This window comes from Lepisosteus platostomus, chromosome 8 (genome assembly GCF_059453375.1).
Source record: "Lepisosteus platostomus isolate fLepPlt1 chromosome 8, fLepPlt1.hap1, whole genome shotgun sequence".
Taxonomy (NCBI): Eukaryota; Metazoa; Chordata; class Actinopteri; order Semionotiformes; family Lepisosteidae; genus Lepisosteus; species Lepisosteus platostomus.
The window spans coordinates 38,193,550-38,220,122 of record NC_142618.1 but is presented as its reverse complement, the minus strand read 5'-3'; the positions used below and the strand labels follow the sequence as shown (position 1 = coordinate 38,220,122).

Sequence of the window (26,573 nt, the reverse complement as noted above, 5' to 3'; positions counted from 1 at the left end):
TCTGTGTGTCAGTAAAGTAGTACATTTCTATCTTTGACACAAACAATTAACAGTTTAATTTTTAGCAAAACCACAGTTATGCTGGGGTATAGCATGTGATTTACATTACAATATTCGTTTGCTTGCGACCACTCAAACGCGAGACCTGCGAATTCATAGTAATTCAGCGCCTTCTAATGGACATTTCTGGCATAAAACAAATAAAAAGTGCATCATTCTGGTACGTTGGACCAGACGACAGTATTTCCCTAGTACTGATTGTCTTGAATGTTCACACACTCACGTATGCTTTTTTGCAAGAACATTAGAATATAAAAATGGTTATAAATGAGAGCACTTTTAATTGTTAATACTTAATCGTTTTATGGTTTCTTAAAAGAAATCACGGAATCAGCCTCAAAAACAAAGTTAGTGGCTATTTCCATATTCCCACATTTTGTGTAAAGAAATGCCCTGTGTTTAGAAGTAAATCATTTATTTGCACAATAGGTTGTAGGAGTATGGAACAAGCTACCCATCTCAGTTATGTCTTTTTCCCGTTTTGTTTCTTCTTCTTCAGGTTAAAAATGCACCTAACTTATCAATGTATTTTAAGTCAATTATTTTAAATAGTTCGTCATGGGATATACTGTATACATAGAAACAATTCTACCGTAATATTAGTGCCGCCATCAAAGAAATAGCATCTAACACATTTTGCATCACGTTTCGTTTTAGCACGTCTTACATTAGCTAGTAATCAGATTTGATCAGTTAATTTCACTAAAACTAAATCTTCCACCTGTTAATATAGCTATTACCTAAACCTTTAAAGTTAAATGTTGGGAAACAGATAGATTAAGAAGCAAAATTTGTTGTTATACATTAGAATAGATACTGTATACACAAAACAGATAATCAGTTCCTAAAACCTAACCGACTATGCAATACAAAATATTATTTTCAAGCATCTTACGTATTGACATTCTTCATTAAGTTGGAGTATCTTTTCAGTAACGTTTTCTAAATTCTAATAAAAAGTATTTAATTAGCCATTAAGACATAATTGAAACATGTTACATATTATTTGTAATATTATCATCAATGTCCAGCTAAGGACGTTTCCAGCGCCACTATGTCCACCCTGCACTCATGTAGTCAGTCATATGAGTCATCCCACTAACCAAGCAGACAGCCGAGTGATCCTCACCGCAGGACGTGTCCTGGGACTGGGAGGCGCTCCTGGGAGAAGGAGCTGGAAGGCGGTTGATCCCTCCTCTCGCCCGACTGAGCGCACACCGTCCTGTACCTTACTAAACATCGCAATGGGCCTTGCTGGGTTTGCTTAGGAGGTGCCTCGTACGAAAACCTGGGCGGTACTGAAGGTAATATTTGTCATTTTTCCTTTAGTGAAAGTACAGTGTTAGACGTTGTGGATCATAGCAGGTTTCATCTCTTGATCTTTTGGAAGCATTGATATCTGATGTTCACATTTCCTGCACTTCATGAGTCTCCGCACGTTGAACGCAGTCTGGGAGTTTAGTAGAGAACAAATACTGATTTAAAGTACTCGAACGTAAGTCATACTGTTACAGTGATTCTGTTCACATCTCTTTTGTGTGAGAAAAGTATTTTTTTTTACAATTCCAAAAATGTTTGCATTTATTCGACTGTAGCTGAATAAATATTAAATCTAAACGCTATGTTGTTTTAGATAAGTAGAAAAGATACCATTGAACGCAAAAATTGCTTTGGTGAGTTCAGATAAGGTATACTGTACGTGTGATAAACGCTTTCCAGTCCTTCCGTACTGTGTCACTGATTAAAATTTAATGCACTGCTCCATGTCAGTGTAAACGTACTGTATACAGTTGGTCGTGTAGTAATTAAGAGACGACAGGCATCCCGTTTTAAAAAAGTAGTGGTCTCAACATTCAGATAATTTAATTCACCAGATAAAGTGGAGCATCATTTAATTAAAATACTATCAGAATAATCACAAAATGAAAAACGTTACGGATTTATTTTCATTTTAGGTGTTTGTTTGCTTTTAGTTTTCCCAGCTGTCAAATGATGGGTAAAGTATGGCATAAAGTTATGGTTTATACTGATATTTTCTGTTAATTATGAAGTGTGGAAATAAAATACAAATAAAATCTCAGATTGATAAATGATTATTAAATCATTTGATGTAAATTTATAATTAAAGGGGACATTTTTTGTGTTTGCTATACCTTTCTTCCATAATGTGTGTAGATGAGGTACATACAATATTAGAGACACTACAAATATGTCATTTTTATGTAAAAAGGCTATCTTGAAATTATTTCATTTTGAACAGTGCTTGATTATTTAAGCATAACTATATAACATTATAAATATGAGACACATAGCTTTATACATTTGGAACTAAAGCCTTAACATTATACAGTAAGATTTTTTATGTCACTTTAATTGAATTGTAGTCAAGTAATTCAGACTTCCTTGTAAATCCAGCCACACCTACTGTAGTCTGAGATCATATCACCAATGACAACTATTTCTCTGTATTAAGTGCATTCTATAGCAGAAATCAGTGAGGTTTTCAATGAAAGGCTCATATTAAAATAGAAAATCCTAACAAAGCTAAGATGTTCCACAATGCCCGACTTTACCCTATGCAGTTTATTCTGTTAATTAATTATATAATAACTGCTACAATTAATTTAGTTTTAATAATGCCTTCAATACTAACAGCAGCGTTAAAAATTCTTAATTTTATTTAATAATTTTAAAAGGTGATTATTAAATTTGTAATGCATCTCATTTAGAAAAGAACAGATGAAATATTGTAAATTTAGTGTAATGTACTTTTTCATTCAGTTTACCTAATGATGAAATTCAAACACATACACTACAGAAAAACTGCATAGAAAATCATTAATGTGACTTCAGTGAGTGATTTATCTAGAATTTTAAAGCAAATTGGTTAAAGTCTTAACCCAGAACTGCACATTACTTTATGTTAAGCAAATACAAATACAGTTTAATGGATGATAATGGCAGTGATTATTGATTATTGGTTTGAGAGGAGGTCAAAAAAGTAAGAACACCCCCTTAAAACTTTATGGTTTAACACATTTAGACATATTTCACCTTCACTTAGTCCTCACCAAGTCCTAACTCTATATAAAATTAACCTAATTTGACAAATAACACACACAAATTCAACTTTGTCACTACGTTGTGACAAATTTTGGCCTACTTTGGCCTTGCAGCTGCTCCCTGGGCGATCCGTCTTTGAAAGGTGAGGGGTTCTGGTAGCTCTGTCCTTACAGATAGGTTGTCATGTTTCCCTAGCCAGTTGAGTAATAGCACTAAACGTTCACCAATTCAAATCATACATCATCTGCATCTTTAATTGGGGTTTGTCCAAGCTATAGAATTGAGGGTTGGCTTGAGTTTAAAACTGACATACTGTACAAAAGATATTTGCATTTTTAGCTTTAGTTTCCAAAGAGAGAAGTGTGTCATGTATCATTGTTATTTTGTCTTGCTCTCTGTTCTACTGGTCAGTTGTCTTGGAGCTGCACTGTAACGCAATGGAAAGACTGGGTGAAGAACTGAGCTCAGTCACGGTACAGGATGGCACTGGCAATGAGATGTCTGAACACAATCCAGAAATCCAAAACCTTGAGGAACAAAGGGTAAAGCGAACAGTCTTTAGATGATGTTTTTGTTTTGTCATTTGGTTATTACAAGAATGCTGCTCTGAATCCCAGTCTAAGGTTGAGATTTGCAGTAAATTACTTGTGTTTTATTTACCCTTTGGTGGCTCTTGATAGGTTATTACTAGCATGCCACTTAATTAAGTACTAGGTACTGTACTTATTCAAATAAGAGTTATTAACTGTGAAAAGATAGACTGAAAAAGGGAATGAACTTTGTATGATTTGAACACCTTGCCTTTTATATTTGTATAAAATTTGTTAAATCATAAAGTATTCTTGAAGAATATTATACAGTAGGTATAGTACATATATACAGTAAATGTCACCAATAGGAAATCAGTCCCCTTTAATTTGGTCCTTAAATTGTGGTTCAGATTTTGGTTCAGTTGATTATGTTTCTCACCTCTTTCACAGTTGTTGAGGGTGCCCCAGCTTTTTTTCAATAAACAGCTGTAGGTCACTAACTGTCAAATAGGCTACACAGGCTTTTTTAGAACTATTCTTGTGTTCTGGCTGGATGACCCTTTCTGAGCAAGACAAACAGTTGGAGTGAGATGGAGTGAGCTGCCTCCTCTTACTGGTAACTTTTCTATCTTGTGATAATGATCCCCAAATTGGGCCCCAAAACAAATTAGAATATATTATACATATACTATATATGATTGATTGTATAAATATTCAGAAATAATAAACATATTAAAAGAAGAACCACAGGTAAATAGATTCATCAGCTGTGTCAAAGTGGAAATACTGTAACTTGTGTTATATTGATTTTCCACAATGCTAGTCTTCGAATGAAAGGGTATATGCTTGTTATTGGTGATCTCATGCAAACTGTCTGAGACCCCATGGGGTCCTACTCCACTGTTGGAGAGCTATTGCTTTGATGATTTCATATTTTCTTGAATTGCCTCACTACTGGGTGTCCAGTCACTTTTAAAACCAGGAGCACACAGAAACAGATGCTTGGACCCAAATAAACTGATTACTTCACAATCATAGTTATTTGTGCTTCTTTCATCTTTTCTGAATCCACTCCGGTTTAAAGTGCCTTCCAAAAGCATCTAGACCCTTCCTGAGGCACTCCAATTTGTGGAATTTACAAATGATGTGTATACAATTTAAAAACATTTTATGAAGGTTAGATTAAATGTCAGCAAAAATTAAAGAAGTGATCATATTCTGATTGCATATGTACAGTATTTAGACCCATGAGCTCAATCTTTGGTTTAAGTACCTTTGTTAGTAATTAGAGCCTGAAGTCTTTTTGGGTAAGTCGAAGGTAGGAATGGTGCCCACTATATTGGGTTAGTGTCAGATGTAGCACTTTGCAATTAAGACCAAAAGTTCTAGTTTGTCTTGTCTGACCTTTTGCCACATGCCTGCGATCACTTAAGTGCTTTGTTGTAAACCCTGTGCAGAATTTGAGATGTGTTTTTTTTTCAGTTGCATAGAAGTCTCCTTTGTGGAGTGACCCATGGATATTGTTGACCCATGGACATTTTTACCCTTTTCACTCACTGAATTCTGTTAACTGTTGGCCTTTCTCTGGCCTCCCAGACATGCTTCCTCCTTGCCTAGCTAATCAGTTTGGAGGCAGAGCCTGATCTATTCAGTTCCTGGGTACCTTCCATTTCGTAATGATTGACTTAAACATTCTCAAAGAGATAAAGTAGTAAGGGATATTGAAATACTTTTATACCTTTCTCTTGATCTGTGTCTTTTTACAATTTATCCCTGAGTTTGACAATTTATCCCCCTTGGTCTTCATTGTTAAATCATTTCTTGAGATTCACTACCTGACCAAGATACCTTACAACGATGAATATATTTATTCTCAAATCATATAACTAATGATTATTGCACATCGATGCCACTAAACTAACTGTGTGGCTTGATATGGTAATTTTGTGCACCTAAATTAATCGCCACAACATTTTTAAATACTTAATGCTTAAATGCTGTCACAACATTTTCTTTCATATATACTATTTACTTTTTTCTTTTTGGACTAGGTTGTTTGGAGTGGGTTGTGTACATAACAAATATTATTTGCTACTTCAAAGTGTTATGATTGCAAACGTTAAGCAAAAATATGAAAACTGTGCAAGGGTCTAAATAAAAACCTTAATACACTGTAACAAGCACAGCTTCATGCAAGTACACAGTTTCTAACTTCTTTCCAAATGAAGAAACTTTTTAAAATTTAGGCTGTCATGTATCAGACTAAGAGCTAAATGACCAAATAATGGAAGTGATTTAGCACAATTTATCACATTAATAGGGTAAAACTGCATTGTGAGGCATACTGGTTTTGGCATTAAACCAGGCTGACAGAACAGGGATATTATTTCATAATATTGTAGTAACTCTTGGCCTTTCTTGTTAAGAACGTGTAGAAAATTATTTTTATATCAAAACCTTACCAGAAGAGAGATCCTCAAGTATTTCCAAGGTAGTACAACACCAGACAGTGTCTAGACGGAGACGTCCAGCCCAACCTCCTCTGGAACACACTCAATACAGTATGTAGCTTGTCTTGTATAGAGTGCCTTGAAGGGGTTTTCTATGTCCTGTAAATGCTGAGTACAGTAAATGCATTAGGAACACTAGTCCCTTGAGAGAGCAGTAGCACTCTGCAACTGGTAATTGAAAAACTATACTACCTTTTTAAAAATATTAGTGAGAAACTTGCATACTGAACTGCAGTAGTGTGTAAAAAAATGTAGACTACCAGAGGCTTCTGTGCCCATAATATTATTTCCTTTATTGTTTGTGTCAATTTTTCTTTTAAAGGTCTCTGATATTCCGGATACTGCTCTGCTTACCAATCACTTTCCACTTCACCATCCCTTCTCATTTGCTTTTGAGGACTTCGAAAGCCCTCCTGGTGTTAACAAGTTGGACCTTCAGCTTTTTCCACTGTGGCACCTGCCACTGAAGCTAGCTGCCATGTTTACAACAGTGTTTTTCCTATACACCTTCCTGAGGGACGTCATCCACCCCTTTGTGTCTCAGAGCAAGAACGAGTTCTATAAAATTCCCATTCTGGTCATGAATAAAGTTCTACCTGGGGTGGCAATCACCCTCCTAGCCTTGGTGTATCTGCCTGGCTTTCTGACTGCAGTCTTCCAGTTGCATCGAGGTAAGAGTGCTTAAAAAAAACTTGAGAATTGTGAAAGGTAGGGAAAGCCACTGAGTAATCCATAGAGCAAAGGAACAAGGTTTATTAAAGGTTTATTCCATGCTGAAAAGAGAAGAAAAGAAATGCAACATTTCGGCTGTGAAGCCTTCTTTAGGTAACCCAGCATGCATGGAATGCAAAGGCACAAGTACAGGTGACCCGAAGAAGGCTCCACAGCAGAAGTTGTGTTTTTCATCTCTTTTTTCTTCTCTTTCTTCTCTCCTGTGATCATTTGAGCTATATGGATATAATTATATTGTTATTCATTTCTTTAGATATGCGATTCCATATTATATTCCCTATTAATTAAACTCTAAAAAGTATGCGTTTATTTTACTGCGATAACGATCGCAAGTATTCATTGAAAAGGTTAAAACATTATAACTTTGGATGAAGTATATAAACTTAATATAGTCAGAAGGAGTACATAAAAACTTTTACAAAAATAACCACAGTATGCAACCGAATGAAAGACTTTGATGCTTTAAATGTTTATACAAAGTATTTAAACTTAATATAGTCAGAAGGAGCACATAAAAACGTAAAACCAATCACGTACAGCGGTATAACGCATTAAACTGAAGATAATTTCGTGTGGTACGGGGTTTTACCATGCATTTTGAATGGCTGCATCTGTAGATGTCAAACTTTAAACAGATCATTAATATAATGTTAAATTAACATTCCTAAAAGTTACTACAGTGTTTTTTATCTTTGGCTTAATATTTTTTGCTTTTAAAAAGTCACATGTCTTACTCATTCAACAAAACATAACAACAGCAAAGTTTTTATAGTGTAATAATATGATTTTTTTACATTTTTCCATCTTTGTTTCTACATAAATGAACAGCTAGGTTAGGTTTGGTTTTTCATACTTTTAGACAGGACTTTGCAGGTTAACAAATGCATCAGCTTTATCATCTGCTTTATAGTGGACTATATAATAAGAGTTTTTTTTTGCTCCAGGCACCAAGTACAGCCCATTTCCAAGTTGGCTGGCAATCTGGTTGTCAATGCGAAAGCAGCTGGGCCTCCTCTGCTGTTTCTGTGCTGTGCTGCATGCAGTGTACAGCCTCTGCTACTCAATGAGACAGTCCTACAGGTATAAACTGCTGAACTGGGCCTATCAGCAGGTGAGAGCCAAGTCAGTGCTTAAGGTTTGACTGGAACCGTAGAACTACACAATAAGCCTGCACAGCAAAGGGGAACTGCATTCCCAATTTCGCAAACCGGGTATGGAATCTCTGTAACAAAATAAGTTAATTGACACTATAGCCACATTTTACAAGTTTCAAATTAAGCGCAAAATCATGACCTTTATGAAAGTACTGTATGGTTGCCACGTGGTTGCCACAGGTGAGAGTGAGAGTGTGCGTGAAGTGAAAATTGCTCTTCCTCCTCACTAGTAGCCGTAAGCAAAGTTGTTTGGTCTACAAAGTTAATTATTTTTTGGGTTTCTAAACTCAAGGATATATTTTAAATGACACTTTACTGTCGTGTATTTGGCTGTACAGAACATAGTGGTTGTACACAAAACAAATAATCATTTCACTGCACAAATGTTTCAGTGTGATCTTCATGCAGAGTTAACAAAACCATCTCAAAGTCAGTATGTTGGATTCCATTCAATAGCACTAATTCAAATTGCCAGTCTAGATAAAATGTCTACTAAATGTTGCCTTGTTATGTGTCAGTTTCATAACATTACATACTGTATAAATTAATACAGTATCAAAATTCACTTGGTCTAAAGCATGGACTTTATTGCAACAGAAATAGATTGGTTTTTAAATATTGTCAGTTTGGGATAGGTTATGTGTATTGAAATTTTCTCTGCTTTGGAGTTTGGACTTTATGAAGCCTAAAAGTTTGTAATATGAGATAGATTAATATATATATATATTTCAGATACTGAGCTAGAACTTGTGCTCAAAACAGCTGCCATAAAAAAGCGACCTATGAAAAGAGAAAGCAGTGAGAGGATAATATCAGTGCTTGATAGAAAAACAGAAAATAATCTTCACGGTGTGAAGGATCACAAGTGATCATTTTTATTATAATTTTGTTTAAGGCCTAAGTTAAGATGTGTATTAGATATGTTTTTATGACTGATTGCAATATTTCTATGGGATTAAAAGAGGTGTATTCACAAGCCTGCTTGTTTACAATGTAATAGAGCTGCATCACATCACTGGAAGTTTTGTTGCCTTGTTCTGAATCGCAGACAGTAATGGCAATACAGTATGCTGCTATTCTTTGGAAGACTGTGGTCAACCATTAGAGGACTGATCTGAGTGATCTTAGTGGCAGAGGGAGTAAGGAATTTCTTTGTGTTTCATGGGAAACTTACTGTATATGTAGGTGTGAAAGCATGGGACAAGGAGAATGAGCCATTGAAGTACAACAAAGTATTATTTATTATTCAGAAGCAAAATATACAGTAGCAAAGCTGTATATAACCTATGTACAGTGCCCTTCAGATTTAGTCATTTCATTGATGAAATGAGAGAAAAAAAAGATCATTTAATAAAATGTAAAATGTTTCTTGCTTAAAAAATCAAAAACTGATATGGCAGAGTAAAGGTATATCAAGAATAAGTTAATTCCATAAAACACATTTTTCACACTTTTAAGTGTTCTTTTGAATAAACCCCAAAAATATTTAATAACATTGTGCTGTTTGGAAGTGCTTTATAAGCCTCTGGAACTATTAAGAGACCCCTGAAGGTTATAAAAATTAGGTTGCACAAGGAAGAGATTGATCAGTAGCACCATTATCATAGTTAAGGTCAGGGAGCTCTTTGAGACTTCAGGCAAATTGTCATTAACTTTCACAAACTGTCAAATGAGTATATTCACAAAAACTGAATCTATCTACCACTTTCCACTCAAGTGTTCATTGTTAAGAAATTGAAAGCTACTGGTATAGTGGCAGTCCTTCTAGAAAGTAAGTGTGTCTTGCTACCATGAGCTGTGAAACAAATCAGCATCTCCAGAACACAAAGTGTTGCAGCCCTTCATTAGACATTGTCTGCATGAATGGCTTGGATTGTAAGGATGAATTGTAAGGAGGTGGAGCTGTAGAATATCTCCTCATGGATAAGAGTTAGGTACTTTGTAGAGTGAACCTTCATTCTTTCTACTTGGATATACCGTATACACTTGCAGATGTGAGTATCAGTCACTATATCCTAAATAAGGAAATTTTTAACTTCTACTGGATAGATGAATAATTAAATTTGAAATATCACTGACAGTTAAGTGTAGATGTGATTTTGAGAAATTCGTGAATAATATTTTTTTTAAGAAAGAGGGTTATAATTTCTACATGCCCCCCAGACATTATTAAGTGCAAATAACTCAAGATTAAGTTAGCATTCTAGATTATTTTTTCATGCTGTATATATTTCACATTTAAATAGAATAATAGCTGTCTGGTGCAAATGTCAATGTGTCATTTAACAAATTCACAGTTTCATCTTTATTAGTAGACTGCTGTTTTCTATTTTCTTTTCATGACACCGCAAAGAGTTGACTGCTTGACCTGGACTTTACAACGATTTGTGTTCTCTATGGTGAATTTAGTTTTAAAGCTGTAGCTTCAAAGGTGCCCAAATGGATTACACTGAAAGTGCCTTTTGATTTTTGAGTACATGTGTATTATACTGTTATACATAGAGGTTATGAAAATATAAGAAATATCTGAGCAGATTAATCAGTCAGTAAAATAAAGAATCATAAGCACCAAATTATTAAGCTTTTTACTAAGAATATACCTGAGTTGTTCAAGTTCAAGTTCAAGTTTATTGTCATTATACTCATATACAGGCATATGGTATAACGACATGCTATTTAGCTAGCTCTCAGATGATAAGTAGTACAAAAAACAACAACAATACAATTGTATAATAAAAGAAAGACAGAGACAACAGGCAGTGTGCAAAACAACAACAGGCAATGTGCAAAACAACATCAGATGTGCAAAAACATATGTCAACATAAATAATAATAATAATAATAATAATAATAATAATTGAAATAAAGGATAGAAAATTATGGGGACTGAGCTTTTTGACATGTGAGGTAGAGGTAGATTTCAATGTGTGTTTGAGTTCTTGGTATGAAAGAAGGCACTGTGAGGTTCAGATCGTAGGTGAGAGAGGCTGGGAGTTTAAAAGTTTGATAGTGCAGGGGTAAAAACTGTCTCTGAGTCTGGTAGTCTGGGCCCGAATGCTCCGGTACCGTTTTCCAGATTGCAGAGGGTCATACAGTCTGTAGCTGGGGTGTGTGGGGTCTTTGATGATGCTTAGAGCTTTCCTCAAGCACCGTCTGTCATAAATGTCCTGTATGGATGGGAGGGCAACCCCAATGATGGACTGGGCAGTTTTCACCACACGCTGTAGGGCTTTGCGGTCAGCAATACTGCAGTTGCCATACCACACTGTGATGCAACCTGTCAGTGTGCTTTCTGTAATGCATCTATAAAGGTTAATGAGGATCTGTGGACATATCTTAGCCTTCTTCAACCGTCTTAGGAAGTACAGGTGCTGTTTCGCTTTCTTGATCAGACAGGTGGCGTTGAGAGACCATGTGAGGTCCTCTGTGATATGGACGCCAAGGAATTTGAAGTTACTGACCCTTTCCCCTTCAGTCCCGTTGATGTGGATAGGGGCATGTCCGTTTTGCAGTTTCCTTGGTTTTGCTGACGTTGAGGGTGAGGTTGTTGTGTTCACACCACGTTGTAAGAAGATTGACCTCCTCCCTGTAGGCCCTCTCATCATTGTCTGTGATCAGACCTACAACTGTGGTGTCATCGGCAAACTTGATGATAGAGTTGGTGTTGTTTTTGGCCTTACAGTCGTGGGTGTAGAGGGAGTAGAGTAATGGACTAAGCACACATCCCTGGGGGACGTCAGTGTTCAGAGTTAGTGTGCTTTCCAAGGTGTGGTTTCCAAGCCTGACAGCCTGAGGTCTGCCTGTCAGAAAGTCCCGAATCCAGTTGCAGAGGGTGGTGTCGAGACCCAGTCCACCGAGTTTCTTGACTAGTTTCTCTGGAATGATCGTGTTAAAAGCTGAGCTGAAGTCGATGAATAGTAGTCTTGTCTATGTGTTCTTTTTAACTAGATGAGATAGGGCAGTGTGTATGACAATGGAGATTGCATCATCTGTGGATCTGTTAGGCCGGTAGACAAATTGGTATGAGTCCAGTGTGTTTGGAATGGTGTCCTTTATGTGCTTCATGTGCTTCAGTTGTTGGTATAAATAGAGATACCTGCTGTACGTTCTTTGTACTCTGCCATATCTTAGGTGAAAATAGTAATAATTCAGGCACACTGGTTAAACTAATATTTATTAACAGTGACAATGACACACTAAACACCATACAACATACACATACGCCACACACGTTACACTATTTACAAACTTACAAAAAAGCCATCCCGGAGGTCTACATCCTCAACACCCAGAACTGCTTCCAAGTATACTGCTTCCAAGTATACTTATATAATGCCTACAAAGGCCAAAATAAGATAAAGCTGCCTCCCAATCAGAATAGACCTGCAGTTAAATCTCTCTGTGTAATCTGAGATGCTACAAAGCGAATGGGAAACCTCTCCCTATTCTAAAAATGCACCCAATAACTAGGATAGGCCATTTTTAACTAAGGGATTCTTTTAGGAAATCAGAGTTTCCTAAAAACAACAAATGGCAAGCACTCTTAATAAGGTTCAAATACTGGTCTTTCTGGATGATCTGGACAAGAAGCTCTGGCCTTTTGTCTTCCTCTCTCTCATTTCTCACCTTTTCTCCATCCTGTGTCCTCCCCTCTCCTGGAGCTCATTTAAAGCTTCCTGCTTTATGCTGTGTGCCTCTGAACTGTTGATTGACATCTAATTATTTACCCAGAACTATATTAAATAAGGTGACCCAGACGATCCCTGTTTCAATCTATTTAATGGACAGTAGAATTTCCTGGACTAGGTATAGAGTTGTAACTAGGTTTAGGATTAAGACTAAAGTTAGGTCTTAGACTATGTTCAGAGTTTTGTTAAAGATAGTTTTAACCCTAGCCTTAAATCTTAGTCTGAGGTTAGTGCTCTTCACATTTTATTTTTTTGCCTCAATATATTTCTAGTGTCGTTTTTGATGTCCTCTCAGTTTTTAAATTGTTGAATTTGACTAAAGTGAGTGGACTGTTAAATTACTGTAAAGTCGTAATCGAAATATACTTTTATGAATCTGGATCAACACCAATATGGAAAATGTATCTTTCATCAGAAAGCCACTTATTCTGTGGCAGGGTTGCAGCCATAGCCTATCCCGGAAGCATGCAGTTGTACACTGGATATACATACAGTACACACAGACCGAATTTAAACCCATTAACCTATGGAAAATATTTTGTACAAACATGCAAAAGGCATCACGGAATCAAACCAAGGAGCTCTGAGGTAGCTGCCATGCCATAATGCCTCCAGGTAAATGTTTAATCAAGAATCTGATGAAAAATAGCATCAGAAGTCAGGTACTGATATCACCACAGGTAAAACAGAACAAAGAAGATGCCTGGATTGAGGATGATGTGTGGAGAATGGAGATTTACCTGTTCCTCGGGATTCTGAGTCTTGGAATTCTGGCCTTGTTGGCACTGGCTTCCATTCCATCAGTCAGTGAGACTTTAAACTGGAGAGAATTTCGCTGTGTTCAGGTAATAACTACTTTTAACAGTATGTGGTGTTGAAGTGCATAACGGCACAGGATACTTGTAAAATTAGCTGGCTCATTGGAAGAACTCTCTAGCTAATTTTATAAACACCCTGATTGTTTTTCCTAAAGACTTTACTGTGAAAAGATTAGTTGATCAAATTTGTAAGTTTCTCATCGTGCAGATTTTTTAACTGCATATATTTCCATGCTGCAGAGGAACCTGGGATGCTGTGCCCTCCTGCTGTGCACTGCTCATGCCCTGGTGTACGGCTGGCGGAAGTGGGCAGAGGTGAAACACTTCGTATGGTACACTCCTCCCTCGTTCATCCTGGTGGTCCTCCTGCCCCTGGGAGTTCTGCTGTGCAGGGCTGTGTTGCTTCTTCCGTGCCTGGATAGGAGGTTGCAGGCGATTCAGCGCGGATGGGAGAAAAAGTCTTCAGAAGCCACGAAGGAGGTGGCTGAGTGCACTTCCTTATAAACCCCAGGAAACTGCTGTGGACTCTCACCATCAGAAGGTCTTTATGTAACACCTTTTCTATTTCTATCAATTGCAAAAAAATCTTGTCTAGGTTATCTAACTCTCTTTGAAACAGCTAAATGTCTTCTGAACAAGCTAGATCTTGCTAACTTTTTGAATTCATAAAAATTGTTGACATGCGAGCCTCTCCTACATTTTGAAGGTTTGCACAACATATTACAGGGTATTTTTATTTCAGTTTAGCATGTATGCAGGGATTTGTCTCTTCTTCTGCCATGCTTGGCACAATCTCTAAATACAGAACTCCACATGTTCCAATAATTTCAATAACTGGATCACAACAAGACATTAATGACAGATTTAATCTATGCACTTTCAAACACAAATTGTGTGGGTGCACAAATCTTATTCAAATACTACTAAAAATATTCTTTTTTTTTCTGATTGCCCCATTCATATACAAATGTCCCAAAGTGATTCACAAGAATAAAAGAGATTCAATAAAAAAGAATGAACCCTAAGCACTGTATTTCAAAAAGAAGAAATAATATTTGTGCAGGTATCAATTAATTGAAACAACCCTTTATAAAAGTTGAATATTTTGGACACCTGTAAACTGCATTCGCCCAATGAATGTCTAATTAGATCAGTCTAAGCCTTTAGCTCAGGCCTTAAGACCCTTAGAAATTCTGATGTATTAAGTGTATTATGTGTATAATAACTACAAATATTACACTTGATCTGAAGTGGCCGAAGTCTAGCCCTTGGATCTAAAGGTTAATATAACTGCTAATACTGAACTCTAAAGGATAAGGGTAATGGGTTTATTCCATGCTGAAAAGAAAAGGAAGCACAACATTTTGGTCTTCTTCAGCTGTGAAGGTGTCAGGTGTGACACCAGGCTCCATGGCCAAAATGTTGTGTTTCCTTTCTTTTCTTTTCAGCAATAAATAAATTCAGGAATAAACCCATTACCTGTTCCTTTGGAGCCTGTGCATGTTGATGCAGCTACTGTACCTACTTGAAATACTGGACTCTAGTCTGCAATCTCAAACCCACATTCAATCTTGATTGTACTTGCCAGTATAATGCCAGTCAAGAGACTGAGAGTTGTGTTCTGTGTCATGTAGCAGGACACTGTAGACAGCAGAGAATCTATAGTGATGTGAGCAGGAATCTGCAAACAGGTAAAGACAGCACCCCCATGGCTGAAGCCTGAAAAGTGGTATCCTCGATTGCATTGTAGTGGTTATCATGCATTTTTTCTGACACCTGGAATTTGTGACACCTTGAATTTGTAAGCAAGCAGAAAAAAATTCCTTTGAACAAATGAGTAAGATGGGCTGAATGGCTTGCTCTCATTTGTAACCATTCTTGTGTTTAAGGTATGCTAGTCTATTTGGCTCAGACTTCAGTTTGTTTTCTTTGACTGGTTTGCTTTTCAAGCAAAAATTATCACTGCTAATCTTCAAGAAAAATAAATGGAATGACCCATGAGACAGAAAAATCAAAAACTCAGTCATTCCAGGATTTGGCATGAGGTGGTGCATGATGCTCTTATTGCAAAGGAAGTGTCAGCTCCTACAGCAACAGATTGAAAGGATGTATAGTACCAGGCCAGTGAATGGGACTTGTATCTCATCACAGATACATTTACTGTACTCTCTGATCATGTGCAAACACAAAAAGTGTTTAAAATACTGTATGTTCAAACTTTTTCATGGAACTCTGTATGACAAATGTGTCTTTTTGTTATGGGAATCTCATTTAATGAATTTTTTCTTGTAATGCATAATCCAAAGGACAAAATCCGCATTAACATTATCATCAATTCAATAAGTGGCACTGTGTGAAATTCCTCTTTCTTTAAAACTAGCAGAATTGTATTTAAAAATGTTTCTGTACATCAGATAGACATTAGATCGGTCTCAAGTAATCAAGGTTAAAGTAAACCATTTAAAATATTATGTAAAACAATTATACATAATTCATGATTTACAAAATAATTTGTCCCAATCATTTAAGAAAGAAAGTTTTCACTTTATTTACAGTTTTAAGAAAAAGACTGACCTTTGCTATTTGCTTTCTAAACATCAGAGCTTCAGTCACAATGTTGCTATTTATCTCTATAAACTTCCCTATAAAAGGAAATTTGATAAATTCCTGATTTGGATTTGAAGAAAAAATGATCATGCTCACTAACAATATCTAAAATACAATTTCTTACCAATTCTAGAAGGTAGAGAAATAAAAAAAACAAAACAAAACAGGATAGAATTTTCTGCAAGCTTGTGCACCATAGAGTAAAAGCACAAGCACAATAATCTGTTCTTAGAATTCAGCTTTTCTTAATCTTTCATTCTACGATAGTGATGACTTAACAGTGGCAGAAATGTAGTTTTTTTGTAGTGTGGTAGTGTAACTGCCATACAGTACACAGTACAGAACAATGCTTAAAAGTAGCCAGAATGTAAGCATACAGAAAGGTTTACAGTATTATCACTGTTTGAAGTGCTAACCCAAGCAACCATTGGTAAAACCTAGCAACACATTTTAAGTTCCTGCTCAATGTTGTGATCTGATAAAGGAACTCTTTTAAACATAAAATGTAATTTATATAAGCTACTCAAATACCTTATCCATAAAAATGGTTTCACTGTCAAGTTTAGACTTTTGGAAACATATATTGTCATTCTTCTCTTTATTATAATACTACTCTTTGTAGTGTAACTCACCTTTCAATGCACCTATTGTGCAAGACCTTCTTGTTTCTATTCAGTATGCTTAAAGATGCCTTGTTCTCAATAAAAATGAAACAGCTACCCATCTATTATCAAAAACCGACTTATCCTTGTGAGGGATGTAACAGGTTAGACCCTTTCCCACAAGGCAGGACTGAGAGGACAAATCTGCTGCCCCTTGGGCAGAACACCAGCGATCATAGGGCAGCTAAGGGACTATGATAGTCACCTAGCCTATGCACGATTTGGAAGACTCTGGAAAACACATATGAACACTAAGACAACATGCAAATGCCACACAGATAATCAAAACTGGAACAGAACCCAAGAGGAGTGAAGCAGTAGTGCTGAGCACTATGACATACATTGCTATAACCAAAATATTTTTATATAAAACATGCGCATTTACGTATAAAGACAGCAAATTAATGAACCAGAAAACAAAGAGTATACTGCAAATAAAAGATAATATAAATTGGCTGGGCTTTGAGTCCTGAGTAATTTAAAATTACCCATTTATAAAATCTGTCGAAAGTGCTATTTTTCAGGGAACGTCTGACCTCACACAGCAGTAACACCCACTTTAACAATTTAATGCACGGGACTTTGTTTGTTTGAACCTTTTCAAGCTAGCCCTGACAACGCACTTGGTAGAAAGCATTTCACACGTTGTTGTAACCCGCTAGAAATTTGGGGTAATGCATATGTTCTGCATTCGGACTCTTCTCCTCGGGGTACCTTCATTTGGGCATTTTAATACCGTTTAGAAAAGTACCTTTATCGTGGAAAACTTACACTGGCTATCCTCCATTATTTACAAAATCAGGATATGTAAATATATAGACTCTCAACAATTAGTCTCAGAATGTCGTAGCCATGTATCAGAGCAAATGGATATCCAGTCGAATGTTATTTATGTGCGCAAGTAAATAGGCTTACAACTTTTTCATTTGTTTAACATCACATTTATTGCGTTGTATCCAAAAATTCTTAAAATTTCAGGTCGCGCTGATAAATTTCTCCCGACGCTTCCTGTACAGTTCTCCGGGCACAGACCATCTGACGATGCTCACTGGTTTCTCGTTAATATGACGTCTGCATTCACTCCTCGCTCGGCAAGCTGGCACTGGCAGAAAGAAGAGGAGGGCGCCTGCGTTGCTCCGGAGAGCTGTTTCACCCCAGTTTGGTGCGATAGTGAAACGTGCTCCGCCTGCTTGAAAGGAAAAAGAGTTGGCTGGTTCAATGCAGAGCGATTCTGGTACAAGAAAATCATTCAACGAGGGCGGAGAGAGAACAGGCATCAGCTGAGCACAGCAACTACTGGAAAGCTCTATAAGAGCTCCAGAATACAATTAAGGTAAGTCTGTGGCATTGCGTCATTGCTTGTAATTTAAAATTGTATATTTTAATACAGTTTTCCAAAATATAGGTATTTTAAATAATTAAGGCTCCTCCGAAGACATGCTGCTATTTCTCCTGCCTGCGCAGAACCAATATTGCTTTCTGGTTCTGCACCACTTTTTGCTGCACTAATGTTATTTGACTAAATTTATTTTTCTTTTTCAAAATCATTCTCCAAAGTGGAAATAAGACAAACCTATCTAACCCGAAATTTGCATGCCTAATCTTGTTCGTAGCAATGTCCAGTAGTCAGGTAAGCAATGTATTACACAATAAAAATGTCATTTTCATGTTTTCATAGCATCAAGATTTAAGTACCACGTATTTGATTCCTCTACCTTGTCTGTGCCTGCAAGAATACATGATGTCTGACAATGACTCCCTTCTCTGTGTCCTTGAGGAGAGAAGGCCCCCCTTCTGTTTTGCCTTAGCTAAAATGACTGTTGTATTTAGAGTATAGAGCTTAGAAGCCGTTGACTCATTGTGTATGTAATGAACAGCTTCAGGTTATCATCACATGCCAATTTAAATCACTGGAGCAGATGTATACTGAGAGAAACGTCGCTAATAAGCACTAGCATCGTTCTTTGTATTTATAGTAAATGTGTCAGTGTATGCAAAGTTCAGTCGATTTTAATCCTGTAATTCTTATTATAATTAATTGCCTTTTATTATATGTGACATCAATTAATATTATCCATCAATGTGGGGTTTTAGTGTTGAAAAAAACGTTGCCAAAAAATAAAGTGGAACAACACGTTTGAGTTCTATTCCTTACCCAGATGATCCAGATGTACTGTTTGGTTTTAGTTGGTCTTTGGGAATGTATGGACAACAGTATTTGGAATTCAAAAACATAGTATTTGTTGATTTTATATCAACCCATCTTATATGCTTATAAACATACATTCCAACTAAAAACAGATTAAACAATTTACTGCATTATTACTACATTCCTTGTGGCAAGATATAATGTTAGGAAAAGGTATTAATTACAATTATGTAAAAAACATGTGGATTTCCTTTTATCTATTATATCGATAGTTACTTCTAACCCAACCTTCAGTAGGGGTAATTCTGATCTTTTAACTGTTGGAAAGCAAATGTGTTCATTGCTGTGCTCATTAACAAGTGCTGATTGATTGGACTTAAGTATGTACTAAAGAAACAATCAAGTCGTGATTTCCCAAACTGCTATACTGCTAAACTGCTTTAGATGCCAAAAAACCTTTGTAGCTTATTTCATTCTAGCATCATCAAAGTTAAGCAAATTTAGTTTTTAGCATATACATTTTGGAAATAAGTACTGTACTTGTTTCAGTCTTTTTACAAAGCTATTGTTCTTATTTCATTACCCATAGCAGATGCATGATGGGTATACTTTTAGTAAATGTACTTTTTAATGGCTTGGTTATTTGTCCTAGAACCCCAAGAAATAAGACAGAGAGCAAGACAATGGAAAGCATTTCTATGATGGGAAGTCCACTGAACACCAAGGAGACTTTCCTACCAAATGGTATGAAGAATGGACTTAAAGAAGGAGCAAAGGCCACAGTGGGAATCATTGGATCTGGGGACTTTTCCAAGTGTCTAACAATAAGGCTGCTAAGATGTGGCTACCATGTGGTAGTCGGGAGCCGGAATCCTAAGAGGGCTGCAGAGTTTTTTCCTCATGTAGTTGATGTCACCCATCATGAAGATGCTGTGGCCAAAGCTGGACTTATTTTCCTTGCTATTCACCGTGAACATTATGCGTCCCTATGGGATTTGAAACACCTTTTGGTGGGGAAAATCCTAGTAGATGTCAGCAACAATGCGCGTATGAACCAGTACCCAGAGTCTAATGCTGAATATTTGGCCTCCTTGTTCCCTGAGTCCATTGTGGTGAAAGGGTTCAATGTGATCTCTGCTTGGGCCATGCAGTCCGGTCCAAAGGATGCCAGTCGACAGGTAAGTACAATGAGAGCTGGAGGTCATTGATTCATGATATACAAAATTGCATATGTTGCCCTATCAGAATGGGGTTAGTGCACAGATTTTCAGGGGGCCAAATCATGTTTGGAAGAATTCTCAGAGGTGAATACCCTAAGGACAGAATAATTTTCAACAGTATAATGCCATAGCAGTTTTAGATAACTGTCACTTCAACATGTGTTGTAATCTTTCAGATCTTGCCCAGAAGTATGCTTTCTTAATAGAACAATTAAGGACACTGGGCATCTTAGATCTTTTGCTTCATTCTGTGTGGTCACAGAACATTGTATGCACTGCAGACACAGCAACAGGGTTTCGGGATGTTTTTTTCAGGATACTAAGATAAAAAGATGAAAATAGATAGAATTATTATGCTCGAACTGTCTTCTTTTCTATCGGGACCCCAGAGAGAGCAGATCGTTAAATGATCATCAAGATATGTAACTTTCACATCCGCAACCAGACCCTGTTCTCAGTGTTGATTCTGAAAGGCAAATATGGTCTTCTAACGTTAAGATAATTAAGATTTATTTTAAATTCTTTTTAAATAGTCTGAAACCATTATTTATTTTTTCATATATAACATTTCTAAAATTATAAGCTGGGAACTGTTACACAAGTTTTTTATATTTGCTTGATAGTTTTTTATATTTGCTTTACAAAGTATTGGGCATTTTAAGATAAAGTAATTTCAGCTTATATGATAGGTATTTTCAAAATAATGTACCAGTTTACTATCTTAAATATCACAGAAAAGGTGCTTTCATGCCATCATTTGTGTTGACATTTCCAAAAATATCTAAATTATAAAAGGAACATGTTGCAGGCTTAATAATTTCAACTTGCTTACAGGTGTATGTGTGCAGCAATTCCGTGGAAGCCCGTCAGCAGGTCCTAGAAGTGGCTCGGCAGCTGAACTTTATTCCAGTGGACATGGGCACTCTCTCCTCAGCCAAAGAGATAGAAAACATCCCCCTGCATCTCTTCACACCTTGGAAGGGGCCAGTGTTGGTGGCTGTCAGCCTGTCCATCCTCTTCTTTGTCTACTCCTTCATTAGGGACATCATTCACCCTTACGTGAAGAACCAACAGAGTGACTTCTACAAAATCCCCATGGAGATCGTCAACAAGACCCTGCCAGTGGTCGCCATCACCCTCTTGTCACTGGTATACCTAGCAGGGCTCCTGGCAGCAGCACACCAGCTGTACTATGGCACCAAGTACCGCCGTTTCCCACACTGGCTGGATGGCTGGATGCAGTGCCGGAAGCAGTTGGGGCTCCTCAGCTTCTTCTTTGCCTCAGTGCACGTGGTCTACAGCCTATGCCTGCCGCTGAGGAAGTCTGAGCGCTACCTCTTCCTCAACATGGCCCTCCAGCAGGTGAGGCCCAGAAGCAGGTGCCTTAAGGGTTTTTCAAGAAAGACAAGCACTGTAAATTCAGGGAAATCATTCTCTTTCATTAAAAAATTGTAGACAAGAAGACAGATTTTGAAATGGTAAGGCAAAACTGGTCTATAAACACAGTAAGATGCTGCTGTTTTAGTTCTCTGGAGTTAATTTCAGTGTGTTCTATTTGTTTTGTACAATTAGGATGCTAGTAAGACCAGACTCTCCGGGGCCTATGAGCATTTTAAAGTAAATCATATTGGAGTGTCATATCTACTCACATTTTTTTTGGAAGATGGGAGGGAACCTACTGTAAGTACCTGTTGAAAATCCAGACAAACACGTGGAAAACATGCAGCCTTCACACAGACAGGAGCTATTGGCCAGAATCCAACCCAGGACCCTGCAGCTAACCACCATGCCATTGACAGTACAAGTGCAGTTCTAATTGACTACCTGGTTTGTTCTACAGGTTCATGCAAATGTAGAACATGCTTGGAATGAGGAGGAGGTCTGGAGAGTGGAGATGTACATCTCCTTTGGAATCATGAGTCTAGGTCTGCTCTCTCTGCTGGCCATCACATCAATACCTTCAGTGAACAGTGCCCTCAACTGGAGAGAGTTCAGTTTCATTCAGGTGGGTCCTGTACTTTCATCTTTAAAGGCTACTGCAAAATCCAATCAAAATCATTAATGGATTGTTGTGCATCCAGACTATTGCTACTGTGAGGAAGTGTTAAATTAGTTCAGTTATGCAATTAAGAAGCTGCTTTTTTTAAATGTATTGGAAAGTGAAATTGGACAAGTCCTAATTTTCTTTGCAAGAGGAATGCATGTGTGAGCAGTACCCCAACAGTGGAAAGATGATGGCTTCTTACTACATTCATGTGTAATACACAGTATAGGCAATTCCATAACTGCAAGTGTTAAATATTGTGTGATGCTTTTATCCAACTCACTTTAATGCAGCTTCATTTTACACAATATTATATTAAATATACATAGTTTAAGACATAGCATAAGTATGCATAGAAAATAAGATGTAGGATTACAATACAATGGTCATTATAGAACCAACTTTCAAAGGTCTGGAGACCCTGGACATACACACTGCCATTCTTTCACAAAACAGAAAGAATTACAGTCAGTTACTGTCCCAGGACAAGTGTGCCTAAAACATGTTTTTTCTGTGGCCTTCTTAAGAGTGATGAACCCAAATGCTACAATTGTGAGTCTCCATTGAATGTCTTGCCAAAGATTTCCATCAACAGCTAGGTTACAGTATGCTTACAGGAATTTTATGCAACTAATGTGTTAAACTGGACCCTGCACATTTAATTAAGCAAAATAGGTATTACATTTCAGTTTTGAATTTAATCCTTTTTAACCAGAGAAGTGAATTGAAAACATTGACAATGGGCTGCCTAGATGGGCATTCATAGAGCAGAAATTGACCAGATTGGTAATCTGGCACTAGAGTCTTGCACTAGAGCATCCCACCTGGAGTTTGAACACATAATCCTCTGACTTGGAGTCAAACCTAACCACTACAGCACCTTACCAACCCTAGCCAAGAAAATACTCAGTTTTGTAGAAGTGAAGGCATTATTGAATTGCTATTTTGTATGCTATTTGCAGTCTACCCTGGGGTATGTGGCTCTCCTGATTGCTACATTCCATGTGTTGCTCTATGGCTGGAAGAGAGCCTTTGAAGAGGAATATTATAAATTCTACATGCCTCCAAACTTTGTGGTGGCCCTGGTGCTGCCTGTGATGGTCATCATGGGAAAGGTACTTCTCCTCCTCCCCTGTGTTGGTAGGAAGCTGAAGCGAATTCGGCGTGGCTGGGAGAACAGCCAGTATAAAGAGGAGACCATGGGTTCTGCCACGCATGTCTCTCCAGAAAGAGTCACCATCATGTAACATACTGAGTGAGTCCTTGAAAGACCTGTTCAGACAGTTCTAAACAGAGATGTAGAGATGTATCTGAGGGCAGTCTTCTTCACCAGAATAACATGGTTTGCATTTTTACAACTATGTTCTCAAAAATCACTCCTCATCATGCTGCGATGACTTCTTTAAGAGAACTTCATGAGTGTGTTACAAAATAAGAGTTATTTGAGCAAAGTATTTTTCCAGTGCAAATTTACGCAACATATTTTCACACATAGGGAAAGTCTTGACATCAGACTAAAATAGAGAAGATTCAATATTGATAAAAGGAGATTAATTATATTTATAGACACATAAATGTATTGTATGAAATAGTAGCCAAAGTCTAAGCTACTTAGAAGAATAGAAAAACACTGAATTGGTTGTCCATGATGTATACATTCAAAATCATGTTCCTTAGTTCAGTGTGAGGAAGGAAGAGAGGAACTTAGTGATAAATATATTTTAAACATATTTTTATGTACTATGTCCAGGAGGTATACATACTGTAGTGTTAATGTGATTCAGTAACTCCATGTAATTTTAAGAAAATCAGTATTAAAAAAAAATGTAGGTCAGAGAGATTTACCTTTTTTGGATGATTCACACATTTTACTCAGCTGTTAACTGTATGTGTGCTCCTAGTGTTTAAATGGACTGTTTAACACTGACAGCTCTGCTGTTGAGAATTAATCAGATATAATCTATTTGTGAAGTGGGCCATAGTCTCAAAAGTGCACTTGCTGTGATATGTATCAGGACATTAAAAGATTGGCATGCACAGCTTTGATATAAAAAAGCTATAGTATGATATAAATTGGATATGTCCATACAGTATACTGTACGTGAATTGTGACAAGTTTCAAGAGTGATTTTCTGACTCTTTTTAGTGTCTTTGCCAAACAGTTCAGCCTGCTGAAGGATGGTACAGACAGTACATACAGTACCAGCCACATGGTAGAATAGTTCCTCCTATGTTTACATGTAACTCAGTCCTGAAACTCAGTCACAATGCATGTATACACTCACAGAAATACCTACTCATACTCACTTATATAAACCCTGTTTAACTGCCCTTGAATGTTCAGTATTGCCTGCTAGGATGAATCAGGGTTCAGTAACATAACTTCTATAAAGCTCACAATAATGGTTTCACTTTTGTGGATGTTTTGGATAAACAGTGTCCATACATATGCCAATAATTATTGTATATTTTTCTCAGTATGTATGCAATTATATATTTTTCACAGCATAGAGAAGCGATCCTCTACATTTTAAGGTGATGCTGCTATCTAGGTCAACGAATGGTCTGGAGTGACCAGTTTATCTTTGTACCTCTGTGAAATATGTGAAACCATATGGTAGATTGTATTTGACAGAAATATAAAGTGTTTGAGTGATGTTGTCAGATAACCTTGTAGTTAAAGCACTTTTTCTTTTGTATCAGATATAATAATATTTGAATGTCAAGGTTTGTTAAAGCAGTAAGGATCATTTTAAATATTACATATGTTTTAGTTATAGTTGGGGTGTATTTTGAAGAGTTTACATGTGTGTTGGCATTGCAGTGCTGGAATATTCAACATTGCTTTGTCAGGAAGAAATGCTAGAAGAGACAACTTGCTTCAATTTTATGAAAAACACAAGCAGAAAAAATAACAGTGACATACTGTATACATATATACCTTCACAAGAACCAAGAACAAACCCTGAGGATTCTCTGAAAAACAAGCAGAAAGAGAGAAAATTCAGTGTCTTACTGTGAGAATCAGGGCAGCTGTTCTCTGCAAATTTCCTGAAATCAATCATTCAGAGCAGGACGTCCATGGTATTTTTTGTCATAATTATCAACTGTTTCTTTGTAAGAATGAGTACTGTTAATAAACATGCCATGTTTGTGAATCACAAGCAAGTACTGGAGTGTATATAGCTTTTCTATATGCTATGTCCTGTAATGTACTGTACATGCTGTTCTCAAGATACAGTAGTCTTAAAGTACCGTAAATGCTTGGTGTTTCTTTATTGCTGACAATGTTCTCTAACATTTTTAAACACTGTGCAAACCTATCATTAATTCCAAATCATACTGAGTTGGAAATGACAAACAAAACTATCACCTTGATTTAAACTGAAGTTTAAAGCTTTGCATTCTTGGTTGTCTCCTGAAGTCAGAGCTTGTAGCATCAACTCTTTAAACAAGTATGTTTTGAAGTTTGATTTGGTTTGTCTAGTTTACCATAAAATCGGTATTGTATAAATTCAGAGCAAACCGGGGCTCTTAATTCAGTGGTTGGTTCAGTTTAAGTTATATATATTTTTCCATTTCAATGCATTTTAAATGTAGTAACAGGACATTTTTTTTTCTATTTCCCCGTGGCATATTTTCATGGAGTGACACAACACCACTGAATACCATATTTAGAGAAATAATTTGTAAAAGCAAAGCTTTTAGTAGTTCTGTAAAATCCTAGTAAATGTGGGAGAACGAGGAATATAATACAGTATTTGGCAAGGCTCACCTAGCTAAGGGAATGGGAGCCAACCTTTTTTTCAAACCACCTTTGCAAATAAAATGTCTTCATATCCTTCTTTGTGTCACTCAAACTAGCATTGGAACAGTTTGTTCAAGCCTTTGTCTTTATTTCCTTGTATTTTAGGATGTTGGCACCATGTAAAAGTTAGACTCCCACACGCAGTTAAGCAATTCTGGAATAAGAACAGGTCAATTTGTACAGACAGCATGTTATCTTGGTGTGTCATGTATGCTCAGTTTGATTTATTTTATTACATCTGAAATATATTTAAGTTTTTTTAAAGAATTAAAGACATGCAGATTTGAGACTAGTTTATAAATTTCACTTCACTATAAAATTACTTCAATAAAGTAATGATGCCCAACCAACAGATCTTTCACATTGTGTTCATGTAGTTTTTTTATGAACAACCTTAAGAATATAGAATATCATCAGTCCCATGTAATTTCCATTTGTACATTCCATTTGGAGTTTTATACTGAACTAATTTACACTATCTTCAGTACTACAGTATAAAGTAATTTTAGATCAACATAATTTAAGAAA

The 26,573-nt window shown here is 36.8% G+C and overlaps 2 protein-coding genes across 4 annotated transcripts; both read left to right on the top strand.

Annotated features, from left to right (window-relative positions):
* Positions 1 to 1,185: 1,185 nt before the first annotated feature.
* LOC148657286 (STEAP1 protein-like) lies at positions 1,186 to 15,898 on the top strand. Of its 3 annotated transcripts, XM_088643343.1 has the most exons (7): positions 1,186 to 1,364; positions 2,034 to 2,056; positions 3,535 to 3,665; positions 6,486 to 6,834; positions 7,840 to 8,006; positions 13,418 to 13,582; positions 13,796 to 15,898. In XM_088643343.1, the coding sequence occupies exons 2-7, from the start codon at positions 2,050 to 2,052 to the stop codon at positions 14,057 to 14,059; spliced, it is 1,083 nt and encodes a 360-aa protein (XP_088499469.1). In that variant the 5' UTR covers positions 1,186 to 1,364; positions 2,034 to 2,049; the 3' UTR covers positions 14,060 to 15,898. The 3 variants fall into 3 exon arrangements, with proteins under 3 accessions (XP_088499469.1, XP_088499470.1, XP_088499471.1); XM_088643344.1 differs by lacking the exon at positions 2,034 to 2,056; XM_088643345.1 differs by lacking the exons at positions 1,186 to 1,364; positions 2,034 to 2,056 and adding an exon at positions 1,397 to 1,555.
* Positions 15,899 to 17,888: 1,990 nt separating this feature from the next.
* steap2 (STEAP family member 2, metalloreductase) lies at positions 17,889 to 25,492 on the top strand. Its single transcript, XM_088643342.1, has 5 exons — positions 17,889 to 18,157; positions 19,626 to 20,151; positions 21,028 to 21,555; positions 22,034 to 22,198; positions 23,200 to 25,492. The coding sequence occupies exons 1-5, from the start codon at positions 17,889 to 17,891 to the stop codon at positions 23,482 to 23,484; spliced, it is 1,773 nt and encodes a 590-aa protein (XP_088499468.1). The 3' UTR covers positions 23,485 to 25,492.
* Positions 25,493 to 26,573: the final 1,081 nt, after the last annotated feature.

Excerpts from the sequence above, each read along its gene's own strand:
- LOC148657286 (XM_088643343.1), top strand. Across the intron at positions 3,666-6,485 it reads AAAACCTTGAGGAACAAAGG|GTCTCTGATATTCCGGATAC; the intron begins GTAAAGCGAACA and ends TTTCTTTTAAAG. Across the intron at positions 6,835-7,839 it reads AGTCTTCCAGTTGCATCGAG|GCACCAAGTACAGCCCATTT; the intron begins GTAAGAGTGCTT and ends TTTTTGCTCCAG.
- steap2 (XM_088643342.1), top strand. The coding sequence starts at position 17,889 with ATGACGTCTGCATTCACTCCTCGCTCGGCAAGCTGGCACTGGCAGAAA. Across the intron at positions 21,556-22,033 it reads TCAACATGGCCCTCCAGCAG|GTTCATGCAAATGTAGAACA; the intron begins GTGAGGCCCAGA and ends TTTGTTCTACAG. Across the intron at positions 22,199-23,199 it reads GAGAGTTCAGTTTCATTCAG|TCTACCCTGGGGTATGTGGC; the intron begins GTGGGTCCTGTA and ends TGCTATTTGCAG.